A 15388-nucleotide genomic window follows, 5' to 3' on the forward strand; every position below is an offset into this window, starting at 1 on the left:
TGCTCTACGTAAATAGATGTTCTCAAAAACAAGAATTAATACTCCTTTTCCTCACTCTCCTCACCCTCCACTGTGGTAGGCCTCATTTCTTTAGTGAGTATGGCCAACTGAATATGGAAGAGTAAATAAAGAACAGATTCTAAATAGTTTCACATTGCAATTTTGTGATTGTCATGGAGTAGCATTAAATATTGCTTTACCACAGTATGTAGATTCTAATCCCACTTTTGTTTTACATTTTTATTTTATCTATCATTGTTGTCATCACTCTCATCAGTTAAAATAACTAGTTTTAAATATCAGCTTATTCTCTAAAAGTACTCCTTTTCCCATTGGGATTTTTTCCCAATCATTGTATTGTAGAAAAAAATTTTAAACTTTGAGTAAAAACTATTAGGCAAAGTTTTTAAAATATGTCTTAAAATACTTATATGTATTTAAATTTGGTGTAAAACTTGATGAAACTCATTTTAGTTTGATCAATATTTAAAAAAATTGTTTTAAATGTTTTATTTATTTTTGAGCAAGAGAGCATGAGCTGGGGAGGGGTAGAGAGAGGGGAACAGATGATCCAAAACAGGCTCTGTGCTGACAGCAGTGAGCTCAGTGCAGGGCTTGAACTCATGGACCTTGAGATCATGACCTGAGCTGATGTCAGACTCTCAAGCAACAGAGCCATCCAGGCACCCCTAGTTTGATCAATATTAATATTTCAAATTATTGAATTAAGATTATTATAAACTTATAAGATATTTTGGTATAATAATTTAATCATGTTAAGAGTTAAAATAATTGCAAACTGGTGGAACCACTCTGGAAACAGTATGGAGTTTCCTTACAAAGTTGGGAACTTGCAGCCCAACATTTATAGCAGCATTATCTACAATAGCCAAATTATGGAAACAGCCCAGGTGTCCATTGACTGATGAATGGATAAAGAAGATGTGGTTTATATATACACAGTGGGATATTACTCAGCCATAAAAAAGAATGAAATCTTGCCATCTGTAACAATATGGATGGACATGTAGGGCATTGTGCTAAGTGAAATGTCAGACAGAGAAAGACAAATACCATATGACTTCACTCATGTGGAATTTAAGAAACAAAATAAACAAGCAAAGGGAAGAAAAAAAGAGAGAGCAGCAAACCACGAAACAGACTCCTAACTATAGAGAAAAAACATGGTTACCAGAGGGGAGGTGGGTGGGAGGATGGGTGAAATAGGTGATGGGGATTAAGGAGGGCACTTGTGATGAGCACTGGGTGATGTATGAAACGTTGAATCACTTCATTTTATTTATTGAACACCTGAAAATAACATTACACTGTTAACTGACCAGAATTTGATTTAAAACTTTAGGAAAAAAATTAAAAAGAGTTAAATTCATGATTTTTGTTTGCTTATTTGTTTGTTTTTAGCATTCTGTATTGGAAGAAGAGATTTCTATAGATGAAAAAGATGCCTTTGTTTAGTAAATCACACAAAAGTCCAGCAGAAATCGTGAAAACTCTGAAAGACAATTTGGCCATTTTGGAAAAGCAAGACAAAAAAACAGACAAGGTATGAACTAAAACAATAATGTTATTTTTTAAATGCATATGTTCCAAAACCAAAAACCAGTATAAAAGCTTGATGAAGAATCCCAAATATGGTCTGTGATGCTCACATAAAGTTTCTATAAATACATTTAAGTGCGGCGGGGCACCTGGGTAGCTCAGTCGGTTAAGCATCCAACTTCAGCTCAGGTCATGATCTCACAGTTCATGGGTTTGAGCCCCATGTCAAGCCCCATGTCTGTGCTGTGAGCACAGAGCTTGGAGCCTGCTTCGGATTCTGTGTGTCTCTCTCTCCCTCTTCCCTGCTCACCCTCTGTCTGTCTGTCTGTCTGTCTGTCTCTCTCTCCCTCTCAAAAATAAATAAACATTAAAAAAATTTAAAAAAATAAATTGATTTCAGGTTTTATGCAATTGTTAAGTCTGTTGCCTTGAACTCTTAGTTCACTCTCTTGAGCCTCTGACCAAACTTAGATCCCTTTAGACTATAGAGCTTAAAAATCTAAGGGGTTACACTGGAATATAATGTTATACTGACATGAAGGATAAAACAGTTTTTGTTTTTTGGGTTTTGGTGGGGTTTTTTTTGAGAGAGAGAGAGAGAGAGAGAGAGAGAGAGAGAGAGAGACAGGGCATGCACAAGTGGGAGAGGGTCTGAGAGAGAGGGAGAGAGAGAATCCCAAGCAGGCGCCATGCTGTCACTGTGGAACCTGATGTGGAGCTTGATCTCATGACTGTGAGATCATGACCTGAGCTAAAATCAAGAGTCATATGTTTAACTGGGTGAGCCACCCCAGGTACCCCAAGACATTTTTATTTAAAGATCAACTGATAATTTCTACGACAGTGAACCTCATTTTAACATTTTTCAAAGGTCCTACTAAGCAGGGTTTCCTCATAGGAAGGATTGTTTTTATTATTTTATTCCTTCAAAGGGATGTTGGATCCTGCATATTCAATTTCTCTCTAAAGTGACTAGTATATGGCAAGACTTAAGAGATCTATAAAATAAATATTCTTCAGTTCACAGTATCTTTCTATCTCAATGTATAATACAATCTTGTATTCTTATAGGAATGTAGGAATCTATTTTCTATCCGACATCTTATAAGGGATGTAGAACTGTATTTTAAATTCTTGTGTACTTGTATAATATTGAACCAAATATTGGCCCAATTAGAAGAAATGACCTCCATAAAAGAGTAAATATGAATGGCAGAAGACAGGAAAAAAAATCCATAAAAAGATACTCATTTCCATAGTAGTCAGGAAAGAGCCAATTAAAACCATAGCACATTCCTATTATACACCCACTATCTTGGCAAAAATGGAAAATGTCTCATATTAAGTGTTGGCAGGGATGGAAAGCAAATGAGAACTTTCATCCAGTGTGAAGGATAAAGTACAAACTGGTGTTACTGCTTTGGAAATCAGCTTAGTATCATCTGTCATATATGAAGATGTGCCTGTGCTAAAACCTGCAGTTCCACTCCTAGGTACAAACTCTAGAGATAGTCTTGCACTTAGGCACCAGGATGCATGTATAAGAGTGTTCATAGCATTGCTGTTCATAATAACCCCTCAGTGGAAACAGCCCAAATGTCCATCAAAGGTAGAACTGAAAAACTGTAGTCTCACCATCAATGGAATACTTGAGAGCAATGAAGTTTAAGGCACTGCTCTATGTGCAACCGCATGGATGAATCTCGCATACATAACACTGAGTAAAAGAAGCACCTCATGGGGCGCCTGGGTGGCGCAGTCGGTTAAGCGTCCGACTTCAGCCAGGTCACGATCTCGCGGTCCGTGAGTTCGAGCCCCGCATCAGGCTCTGGGCGGATGGCTCAGAGCCTGGAGCCTGTTTCCGATTCTGTGTCTCCCTCTCTCTCTGCTCCTCCCCCGTTCATGCTCTGTCTCTCTCTGTCCCAAAAATAAATAAACGTTGAAAAAAAAAAATTAAAAAAAAAAAAAAAGAAGCACCTCATAAAAGGACATAGGTACTATTCCAAAAAGTTCAAAATTGGCAGGACTAGACTATATTGTTTTGGAATGCAAACACAAGTAGGAAAACTATAAAGAAAACTAAAGAAATGATGGTCATCAAAGACATAAAAATATTTTCTTCTAGGTTGAAAAGGTTCCTTCAGGTGACTTCAGGGTTTCTGAAAATACTCTGTTCTTGCCCTGTGTTATGGTCACATAGCTGTTTGCTTTATAATTATTCTAAACTATGTAGAATATATTCTTCTCTGAATAAATCTCATACTTTGAAGAGACTTCCAACCTTTAATAAATTAAGGATTGTTTCAGTCAGATCTTAAGATGTATCTGGAAATTATGTTTTTAAAGTAGTGTTATGCTGCTATGAATTACTTTTATTTAATTTGCCTTATTCTCTTAATTTCCTGCTTCAATTATAATGATTACAGTAGTACACTTGAAAGTATAAAACTATATTTCTTTTAAAATATTCAGCAAATTAAATTATTAACTTATTGGCCTGTTCTCCTTTGCTCGCCTGCATTAATTAAAAAAGATTTATTGAGTAAATTCACATGCCATATAATTTGCTCCTTTAAAGGGCAAACTGTAAAATTTACAATTCAGTGATTTTTAGTATTCTCACAAGGTTCCACAATCATCACCAATATCAAATTCCAGAACATTTTCACCACCCCCAAAAGAAATCCTGTACTTGTTAGCAGTCATTCTTCATTCTCCCTTCCCCAAGCCTGAGCACCCACTAAATCTACTTTCTACTTCTATGGATTTTCCTATTATTCTTTAAAATATAGAGAATTTTTTTTTTTAACTTTCCTAGATAGCAAAAAAAGGCAATGATTATGTGGGAGAGATAAGTGGATTAACAAAATTTAATGGGTTTTGATAATCGATTGTGTGTTTGACAATTTTGTTTTTAATTTTTAAAATTTTTTCTTAAAAAAAATTTTTAATGTTTATTTTTGAGGGAGAGAGAGAGAGAGAGACAGAGTCTGAGCCCAGGATGGGCAGAGAGAGGGGGAGACACAGAATCTGAAGCAGACTCCAAGCTCTGAGCTGTCAGTGCAGAGACCAACGTGTGGCTCAGACTCACAAACCATGATATCATGACCTGAACTGAAATCAAGAGTTGGATGCTTAACCGACTGAACCACCCAGATGCCCCAACAATTCATTTTTATTACTTAGTCCATTAAATAATCAGAGTAATAGGAATTTGTTGAAAAACCTTAACAAATGCTTTGAATAAAGACGAGTAGCTACAGATAGGTCTTCAACACAGTCAATTTAATTTTTAAGAGTAAAATTTATAGTTAATTACTAGCAAAGTTGGACTGTGAGTATGGTTTTAAAAGTTTTTTTTTTTTAAGTTTATTTTGAGAGAGAGAGAGAAAGAGAGAGAGAGAGGGAGGAGTGGGAGCAAGAGAGAGAGAGGGGAAAGAGAGAGAATCCCAAGCTGGCTCTGCACTGTCAGCATAGAGCCCAGTGTGGGGCTTGAACTCACAAACTGTGAGATCATTACCTGAGCCAAAATCAAGGGTCAGATGACTGAGTGCGCCACCCAAGGACCCCGAATATGTTTTATTTTTATTTTTTTTTAATTTTTTTTTTCAACGTTTATTTATTTTTGGGACAGAGAGAGACAGAGCATGAAGGGGGGAGGGGCAGAGAGAGAGGAAGACACAGAATCGGAAACAGGCTCCAGGCCCTGAGCCATCAGCCCAGAGCCTGACGCGGGGCTCGAACTCATGGACCGCAAGATCGTGACCTGGCTGAAGTCGGCTGAAGTCGGACGCTTAACCGACTGCGCCACCCAGGCGCCCCCCGAATATGTTTTAAAAGAAGATTGTTTTAATTACATTGACTAACTAGAAATACTAGAGATATTTTTTATGTGAATAAATTTTTGCAACATTTTCCAAAATAGAAAAAGAAATGTCTATGAAAAAGTGTTTTTTTGTTTGTAACTGTAGTGTTCTTTGATCATAAATAAACAGAAGCCAAAAAGTAGATTTGTTCATTTGTTGATAGCTTGAAAATATTCATTCCCCATAACTATGAGTGTATTTTTTGTTCACCAGGCTTCTGAGGAAGTGTCGAAATCACTGCAAGCAATGAAAGAAATTCTGTGTGGTACAAATGACAAGGAGCCTCCCACAGAAGCCGTGGCTCAGCTCGCACAAGAGCTCTATAACAGTGGCCTGCTGGTGACATTGATTGCTGACCTACAGCTGATAGACTTTGAGGTAAACTATCTGTAAAAGGATGACGCTTGTTTTTTAATTTTAGTGTATACAAGATCATAAATACTTATTTTTTTCTATTATTACCATTCATATATTATATAAAAACCCAGTATTTTTCTAAAACTTCTAAAATTTCTTTAATAAAGCAAAAATGTATCTTATAGTTAAGTTTTCTGCAGCTAGGTAGCAAGGTTGGTGGCCAATAATAATAGTAATAATAAGAGATAACTTTGAGTGCTTACACATGCCATACAGTTCTAAGCACTCATCTCCTTTAATCTCCCCCCCCCCTTTTTTTTTTTTAATTTTTATTCTCAAGTTAGTTAACATACAGTATAGTCCTGGATTCAGGAGTAGAACCCAGTGACCCATCTCTTACATATGACACCCAGTGCTCATTCAGAAGAGTGCCTCCTTAATGCCCATCACCCATTTAACTCACCCCTCACGCCCTCATCTCCTTTAATTCTTAAAACTACCTATGTGATTGCTACTATATGATTAGCCTCATTTTACTGATGAAGAACCTAAAGTTCAAAGATAATAAGTAATTTGTGCAGTCACTCAGGTACTTAGGAGCCTAAGCTGTATTCAAGCTTAATGTCTCTCAGGCCTGTCCATTTAGTTAAAGTATTATACCAATGATTTAAGAAGTTTGTTAAATGCTAGTAATATAGGATATTTATCTCATTTTGAAAGCAGTTATACCTCATTTATCTAGATAATAAATGAGCTAAATAAAAAAAAAAATTAGAAATGTTAAGTGGTGAATAAGTATAGGCATTTAATTACCTGTGGCCTGAGAGCAGTGTTTTTCAGTGAACAGGCTGTATGTAAGGCAAGTTTGGCCATTGGCTGTTTGAGTGATGGAAGTCTTAGCTTTGATTTGTTTGCTGTTTTGTTACCACCATTACTAAGTGCTTGGGTTTCTATGGATTTTCAGAGATAGAAGAAAATGCAAATTTCTGAAATAGCTTTTAGTTTTCTCACTGAGGAGATGAAAGGAAAACTAATTATGGTGATTACAGTGATTAGACCAAGCTAAGGTCAGGGCTCTGGGGATCTGTGGAAATACTAGCCCACAGCTCTCTGGATGGCTTAGATAGAGGAAGATTTTTGGCTGAGGGCACGGGGAGGAGGAATGCAGAGCAAGACTGTTCTGGAGACGTGAAGCCAGGTGTGTTGGCTGAACACTATACTGAGTGGAGGACCCCAAAGGGTCCAGACTTCAATTCATCCTTCCTTTCAGACACACCTGCCTTTTTCTTTCTTTCCTTCCCTTATCTATTCTTCTGTCTTTGACATTTCTGCTCAATAATCTCTTTTCCTACTTTCTCCTCTTGCCTAGCTCGCTCACTCGCGCTCCCCATCTTACTCTTCACTTTTTAAACTGGCCATATGTGGAATGAAGTGTAGTTTTATCATTGCATCTGTGTATTTTCATGTTTCTTTTATTTAGTTTCAAATGAGATATTATGAACATTTATAGGAGTCGTGCCTAGTGGAAAAATACTTGGAATTAAAATTGTTTAGAGTCCCTGCTGTGCCATTTGATAGTAATGTAACCTCTTTGAGACTAACTTTTGTCATCTCTAAAATAGGAAAAGTATGAACTTCCAGCAGTTTTAAATATTAAACTGAATTTAAAAAATACATGTTGTATAAGAACAATAAATACATGTACAGACTATACACAAATGTCAGATAGTATATTCTTATTTCCTCTCTTAAACTGAAGTTAAATGTAAGCTGGTTTATTTTTGTTATAACCCTTGATTTTTTTTTGTTTATTATTTTAATTTTAGATTTAGTTAATCAGTGACCATAAATGGGAAAAATACTCCCTACTCTTGGATTATGGTATTATATTTCTATAAATCTCCTATTGTTTTGCAGATTTCCCTCAAAGCAGCAGTATATTAAGCCATTATCGTGATTAATTAGTATGTTAGCTTGAGTTGGTTTATGAGATTAGCCCAATTTGCAGTTGGATGCTGGAAGAAATATGACCAAGGATGGTTATGTTTTGAAGAATGAGTCAGGGATGAGATGTCATGAGGTCCAGTGAACTAGGAAAGTCTTGAGCAGCCACAGAATAGTATTGTTTCAAAGCACTACCCAAGAATTAGGGAGGTAAGAGTATATCAAGACAGACTTCGGGTATCTTGCAACTTTGCTTAGCGTTGGTTTAGATATCAAAAGAGGAACAATAAGAGCTACTTATACAAGACTCTGTCAGTTAAGTGTCTGACTCTTGGTTTTGACTCAGGTCATGATCTCAAGGTTCGTGAGTTCGAGCCCCACATTAGGCTCCGTGCTGACAGTGGGGAGCCTGCTTGACGTTCTCTCTCTCTCTCTCTCTCTCTCTCTCTCTCTGCCTCCCATCTCTCAACAAATAAATAAACATTAAAAAAATATTTTTGGATTAAGACATCCAGTTGCCTAAAAGTTGACTTACACGTTATCAAGTCAGCTTTTACTGTCTGGAATCCTTAGGGAAAGAAGTATCTTTCTGAATATTTTCATTTTCCATGTAAGTGAAGATTAATTCTTCAAATAAAGGAAGTAAAACAAATTACTTTTGTGGATTACATTTTCTCTAAAATGCATTGTATACTTGCCCCTCTCCAAAGTAGTATTCTAGATATAATTTTTTGCTGTTGACTCAGAACTAACATTATGAAGATCTATTGTTGTAGCAATAAAACAGCAGACAGTTCTTTTTGTTTTCAACTTTACTAAGGTATAATTGACCAGACAGTTCTTTCTTGACTTTGTCCATTCAACTGATGTAACATGATGCCTAGAACTCGGTTATAAATGAATGTGATATTCAGTAGGTGCGGCTGTCCTTCTCAAGCCCATAAAAAAATAGACACTTACAAGTACTTCTTGGTTGACTAAGTGAAAAACAGTTAAAATTTAGGACAGTTCAATTTTAAGCATTCCACTCATGACATACAGTATTTTCAGGAAGGAGGCACCATTTGTAGCATTATTAGCTTACTTGCAGAAATGTGCTATGTATCTCTATGGACTGGAGGTACTAACCATCAGCCTGCAAGTAGCATCTTTCTATCTCAAGCCTAAAGTATCCATGTAAGCTAGTGACAGCTTGAAAAAATTCATCCTAACTTTAGAACTCAGTCTAATCACACAGAACTCTGCCCTCCTTGTCTTTTGGTTCGTAGGTAGAACTGGTATAGCCCCTTCTGGATTGAAAGTATCTTGAGTACTAGAACCCTGTTGCCCACACCTAATGCTATACACACTGGTTGGTTGAGTGAATGAATGAATGAATGTAGGCATGAGAATGAGAGCTTGAAGCAGAGGTAAGGGAATTAGACCAAAGGAAAGTGTTCTGAATGCAGCAATAAGCCAGTTTTCTTGAAGAATTAGTAAATTGTTTAGAAGATAATTCAAGAGCGATGATAACATTCTAATAAGTGAATAGCCTCTCATGGGGTTTTTGGAGAGTACAATAGTCATCTGATTGCAAAATTTCTGGTATGTGTTTATAACAGGAAGAAAAAGATATTATTTAGGGATGGGCTATAGCTTTTGTCAGATAAACTAAAAGGATGGGGCATTCCTTACAGAGAAAAGTGAACTTTTAGAAGACACCGAGATGGGTTTTTTTTGTTAGTTGTAAAAGTTTAGGTCTCTAGGCAATGTCTGGAAGGAAAAGACTAAAAGGGAAGAGCTTAAATTTCCTTTTGCAGAGTAAAGTAACAGAAATTTGAGAAATGCCCTCTCTTTGGCTATGATTGATGGAAGTAGGGGAAAGTTTTGGAGTGAGGGAAAGAGATTCCAGAACCATGACAGAGAGAAGGGACTTAAGGAAAAAGATGATCAGGAATTCTGACAAACCTTTAAAAATAGCGATTCATAGAATTCAATTTGAAATTGTTTCTGCACTATGCTATAATTACCCTTTGTTACCTTTAAACCTTTGATAAAAGAACTATGTACTAACAGTATATGCTGAGTGAAGGAGAAAGGGTGGTTTTCTATACTTGGAGGCAACAGGGTGTTGAGGAAATAACTGGCTGCAGGAGGAAGGACCGGGAACAGGGTTGAGGGGAGCTTGGAGCAGGGGTTCAGAATCCAGAGCTGACAACAGTGATGGTGGCCATGGCAGTGGCTTAGACTGGGTAGCAGGCACTGCCTTGGGAAACTGTGTGACAAACCCATTTCTCCTTCAGGAATCCAGAGCAAAGTAGTCCACTGGGGAGGAGAAGGTACTGGAGGATCCTACTATTTTGTAAATAAGGGTAGTTAGGAGGCACACCTTCGAGTTAAAATTGTGGGTGGCTCAGTCAGTTAAGTGACTGACTTCAGCTCAGGTCATGATCTCACAGTTTGTGAGTTCAAGCCCCACGCTGGGCTCTGTGCTGACAGCTCAGAGCCTGGGGCCTGCTTTGGATTCTGTGTCTCCCTCTCTCTCTGACCCTCCCCGACTCACACTCTGTGTCTCTCTCACTCTCAAAAATAAATATTAAAAAAAAAAAATGGGGCTCCTGGGTGGCTCAGTTGGTTAAGCGCCCAACTTCAGCTCAGGTTGTGATCTCCCAGTTTGTGGGTTGGAGCCCCTCATTGGGTCTGGGCTGACAGCTCAGAGCCTGGAGCCTGCTTCAGATTCTGTGTCTCCCTTTCTCTCTGCCCCTCCCTTGCTCATGCTGTGTCTCTCTGTCTCAAAAATAAATAAAACATTAAACAAAAAATTAAAAAAAAGAAAGTCTCATTACTTTATAGCCATAAATTTTTAATCTAATCCTTTAGGCCTGAAAGTTGCTGACAGAAAGGAACTACTTCTGCATATTATTATGAGGTAAAAAAAAAAAAAAAAAAAAAAAGACTTGTGGCTGAGATTGCAAATCTTCAGATTTTATGGGCTCAGGATCAAACTCAGAGCTGTGTTTTTTGAGGTTTGGCCACTATTCAAGACACAGCTTCAGACTCTGATGTTTTGAAACACAATGTGATAGGAGATCAAAGGATGAAATTTATTGATGCATTCATTTTAAAGAAAGGCAGGTGTGCCTTGCAAAACTGGGGTGGATGCAAAGTCATCTGTTCGGGCTGAATTAGAAAGTAGTTCAAAGAAGCAGAAAACTTTCTGCTATGATAATTTAATCTCTAAGGCTTAATTCTTGCTACATTAAATAAAAGTCAGCAAAATGAGTACTTCAGTATCAGCTTCTCATTAACCCATTTTATGGTCCTAAATTTTTGAAGATTTCTGTCCCTTTTTAAAAACCCTTTTCTGTTCCCTGGCCTCCTCTTTAAAGTGGTCCTTCGCCTTTGGTTTTATTACTATAAAAACGAAAAATCATAAAGCCTTAAGACATAAGCTTTGACTATGCTTCATGCATAATTTGAAATGCTTACCATGTGTATAGGGCATTGATTCTACTTGGTCTTCATTCTGTTTGGTTGTTTATATATTTTGCACCTGCCATTAAACAAATTAAGTTACAGAATTTACAATTACAGGTGAGGAAATACTATATCATATTAAATGGAATTTTATGTTATTGTTACCCTAATGCCCTTTTAAAATAATGAATATAAACTTTAGAAGCATTTATCCTATAAAGGTACATAATATGTGGGTGATTTAAAATGGTGTTGGAATCAGGCCCTTAATCAGAAGCATAACATGTTAATTGGTTGTATTCTCCCTATAAAGACAGTGACCATTTTACTTTGACCCTACTATACTTTTTAAGCAATGTAACCTGCCATAAAGATAAAGACTGCTCATGCCATGTATAATGTACAGAATGTTTTGTCCCCTCTGCTTTCTGGGGAACACTGGCTCCTTCCCCACCCACGTGGTTACAGTGGGAGCAGCCATTTTGCGTGGCTTGACACCCTGCCCCCCACACACAGCTGATTGGCTTAGTAGTGGATATCTGATCAAAGGGACAGGACCACAGTATTCTGCAGGATTCTGGAAATAAAACTGAGGTAGAACCTCAGTCTCCGACCAGGAGCTAATGGTATTCCACGCGATTTCTGTATCGATGGTCAGGTTTCCTACCATGTAAATGAAAAAAGTAGGAAGCCAGCCTGCAGAAAAGACAGAAAGAAGAATGATGATGGGGAGAGAAATAGAGGGTCAGAGAGATAGAGATAGAGGGCCATCCTTGATGGGATTCGTGTCATAGGTAAATATAATTATACTGAAAAAAATTTGAGAGCAACTCATCCTGAGCTAGCCTGTGTTTGGGTTCTTTGAAACTTTCCCAGTACCTGTAAATTAGTTTAGCTTGAATTTTAGTCCCCTGCAAAAGCGCTCATCCATGCAGTGAATACTCCCCACCCCCAGCTCTGCTTATCTAGTTCTGCTCCCGAAAGTCAGTACAAACATTTGCCCTACACACCTTAGCTCTCCCCGTCCCACTCCGCAAGGCCAACCTGTACAGGAGCAGAAGAGAGAAAGAAGCGAACAGAGGAGAGAAGTCAATGGCTACAATTATGTTTCATCTTTTTAAAAGTTAAGGTATAATTTACAAACAGTGACATTCTCTCTTTTTAATATGCAGTTCTGTGATAAAGGAAAATTCCATCACCCCCCAAATTTTCCCTTGCCCCTTTGTAATCCTCTCCTTTTCCTACCATCAGCTGCTGGCAACCACTTGTCCATCTTCTGTCCCTGTATTGTTTGCCTTTGTCGGTGTGTAAATGGAATCGTGCAAAAAGTAGCCTTTTGAGTCTGTCTTCTTGCATATAGTATAATGCATTTAGGATTCGTCCATGTTGTTGCTGTGTATCAGGAGTTTGTTCCTTTTCATCGCTGAGTAGTATTCCACTGCATGGATATACCACAGACCATTTATCTATTCTCCAGTTGAAGGATATTTGAGGAATTTCAAATTACAAATAAAACCTTTATAACCATTTATGTACAGTTGTGTGTGCCAATGTAGGTTTTCATTTCACTTGGGTAAATACCTAGGAGTAGGATTATTGGGCAGTATTTGGATTTTTTGTTTGTTTGCTTTGGCTTTGGTTTTTAACTTCAGTCACTGATGTAAGTGTTGGTGGTATATCATTGTGATTTTAATTTGCAGCCTCCTAATGACTCATGTTGTTGAGCATCTTCTCATGTGTTCATTTGCCACCATATCTCTTCCTTTATGAATTGTCTATATAGATCTTTTGCCCTCTTTTTATTTGTTGTTGAATTTTGAGAATTCTTTATATATCTTGTATACAAGTCAATGGCTACAACTTTAAAGTGGGTGCCTGCTCTGTTTTACTCCCGTATTTGCCTTCTCTTACTTATGTTATCAGCGAAGGGTGCTCTTTATCATTAGTTACTTCTGATTGCTGTTCATTGCTTCTTTCTTCCTTCTTTTTCTTTTTCCTTATTTAACTCCAGTGATACTTCCATATGTATCATTCATTCAGCAAATAATCTTTGAGCATCTCCCGTCAGGGCTGACCTTTTTGATTTTGCCAGCTTAACGCAAGTGCTTCTTCAGGTTTGGTATCTGTTCACTTTCATTATATGTTATTTTAGAATTACTGGCTAATTTAAAGCATTTTTGGTCATTTCTAGATGTTGTTTTATTATCATGAAACATTTTCTTGTCTTTTTTTTTCTGACCACTTCTAGATCCAGAACTTGAGACCTAGCAGTCTGATGGTTGGCTGAAGACTGGTTTTGAAATAGTTAAGGCTTTACTCTAGTTAGTGTGATGAATGGATATCTGCATAGGTTATGTATTATGGAAAGACCATCATTAATCATCTTGTACCTGTTTAAGGTTTCTCTAATCCTTTCCATTCTGATCCTTTCCTCTGATGTGAGAAACTGTTCCTGGTATCAGAGCTTGTTTTTGTTATCCACAGGGGGCTTCCTTTGCCTTTGCACACTATTTGCTAATGAACCAGAAGAATGTTTTTCTCTGTGTAAAAGTTGGATAGAGTTCTGTGGAGCTTCATTTCTACTGTTCACTGGAATGCCGTATGGAAATGTTCTTGTGGCATTTCACTGGGAAGTATGAAAAACATGCTCTTATGACTTTTCAAAGAGGACTGATATTATGTAGTATTACTGTAGAGTCTAGAATGGTTTGAATAAAACATTTTATTTTTAATTTAAATTTCATTTTAAATTTTAAATTTTATTTATATTTACAGCTGTACCTCTTATACAAGTGTACTGCTTAACATCTATATAAATGAAATTGAGATACCATGAAGTAGCATACTAGAACCTTTTTTAGTATTTTAAAATTATGAGAGCAACTGACCCTAAAGCATCCTTTTATTTGTTTTTAAACATTTATTTATTTTGAGAGAGAGAGAGAGAGTGCAAGCAGGGGAGAGGCAGAGAGGGTGAGAGAGAATCCAAAGCAGGCTACGTGTTGGGTGTGGAGCCTGACTTGGGGCTCAATCCCACAATCCGGGGATCATGATCTGCACCAAAATCAAGAGCCAGACACCCAACCAACTGGGCCACTGGGTGCTCCATCTAATACATCCTTTTAAATTGAAGGCTCAGCTCCTAATTTTCTAAATTTGGATTTTATGTAGTGTTTTTTCTTAAAGGAAGATATAATTTGCTTTCCCAAGTGCCTGTGTTTTTTTTGTTGTTTGTTTTTTTTATCTTTCTTTCTCCTCTTTTCTTAAATTCTTCTTTCTTCTTCCCTGGCTCCCTTTCTTTTCTGCTTTCTTAATTCTCTCTCTTTCTCCCTTATTTCCACCCCTCTCTGTTTCTCTCCACGGAATAAAGTGAAAGCAATGGATAGCCATAGATTTTTCTTATATTTAATTATTGCCAACATTTTGATATTATTTCTGTCAGTTACATATACCATAATTTATGTAAGCATGCCTAATTCTGGACATATTGTTTCTAACTCTATAGTATCACCACTATGATTAAGACCTCTGTGCCTGAAATTTTTCTTCTGTATTTAACATTGTTATTTATGATTATTTCCTCAGCCTAGATTTCCCAGTTTGAGATTCTAGAACATCATTCAGGTATTATTTAATTGCTTTATATCCTCACCAGCAATGTATGAGAACCAGCATCAAATTTTACCATTTAAAAAATTCTGGAATGGGGCACCTGGGTGGCCCAGTCAGTTAAGGATCTGACTTTAGCTTAGGTCATGATCTCACAGTTTATGAGTTTGAGCCCCACATCAGACTCTGTGCTCACAACTTGGAGCCTGGAGCCTGGAGCCTGCTTCAGATTCTGTGTCTCCCTCTCTCTCTGCCCCTCCCCCACTCATGCTCTGTCTCTCTCAAAAATAAATAAACATTAAAATATTAAAAAAAATTAATCCTGGGACTCTGGATTTAGATGACAACATAGGAGGCTCCTGAATTTCCCTCCTCCTATGGATAAACAGAATGTACAGTTATACATGTGGGAATTCCCTCTGAGAGAAATCCAGAAATTCAGCTAAGTGATCCCTACTCATTGAGCAACTGAGAAAATACCCACATCAAAATGAGTGGGAAAAGCTGAGACATACTCTGGCCATAGACCCTACTCACTGGCATAGCACCATGCTGTTGGGAGGGAATCCTAACACCCATCTTCTCTTTGAGGAGCA

The 15388-nt window shown here is 37.4% G+C and overlaps 1 protein-coding gene across 12 annotated transcripts in view; it reads left to right on the plus strand.

Moving 5' to 3' along the window:
- Positions 1 to 15388, plus strand: part of CAB39L (calcium binding protein 39 like) — a 130797-nt gene that overhangs the window by 46371 nt on the left and 69038 nt on the right. For 9 of the 12 annotated variants that reach the window (XM_040448393.1, XM_040448387.1, XM_040448384.1 and 6 more), the window contains 2 exons: positions 1423 to 1564; positions 5640 to 5804. In XM_040448393.1, coding sequence (XP_040304327.1) covers positions 1454 to 1564; positions 5640 to 5804 — 276 coding nt within the window. In that variant the 5' untranslated portion in view covers positions 1423 to 1453. The remainder of the gene's footprint in view (positions 1 to 1422; positions 1565 to 5639; positions 5805 to 15388) is intronic. The other 3 variants (XM_040448394.1, XM_040448395.1, XM_040448396.1) reach the window with 1 other exon arrangement.

The sequence above is a fragment of the Herpailurus yagouaroundi genome, unplaced genomic scaffold (genome assembly GCF_014898765.1).
Source record: "Herpailurus yagouaroundi ecotype Mexico unplaced genomic scaffold, PumYag 197, whole genome shotgun sequence".
In the NCBI taxonomy this organism is placed as follows: Eukaryota; Metazoa; Chordata; class Mammalia; order Carnivora; family Felidae; genus Herpailurus; species Herpailurus yagouaroundi.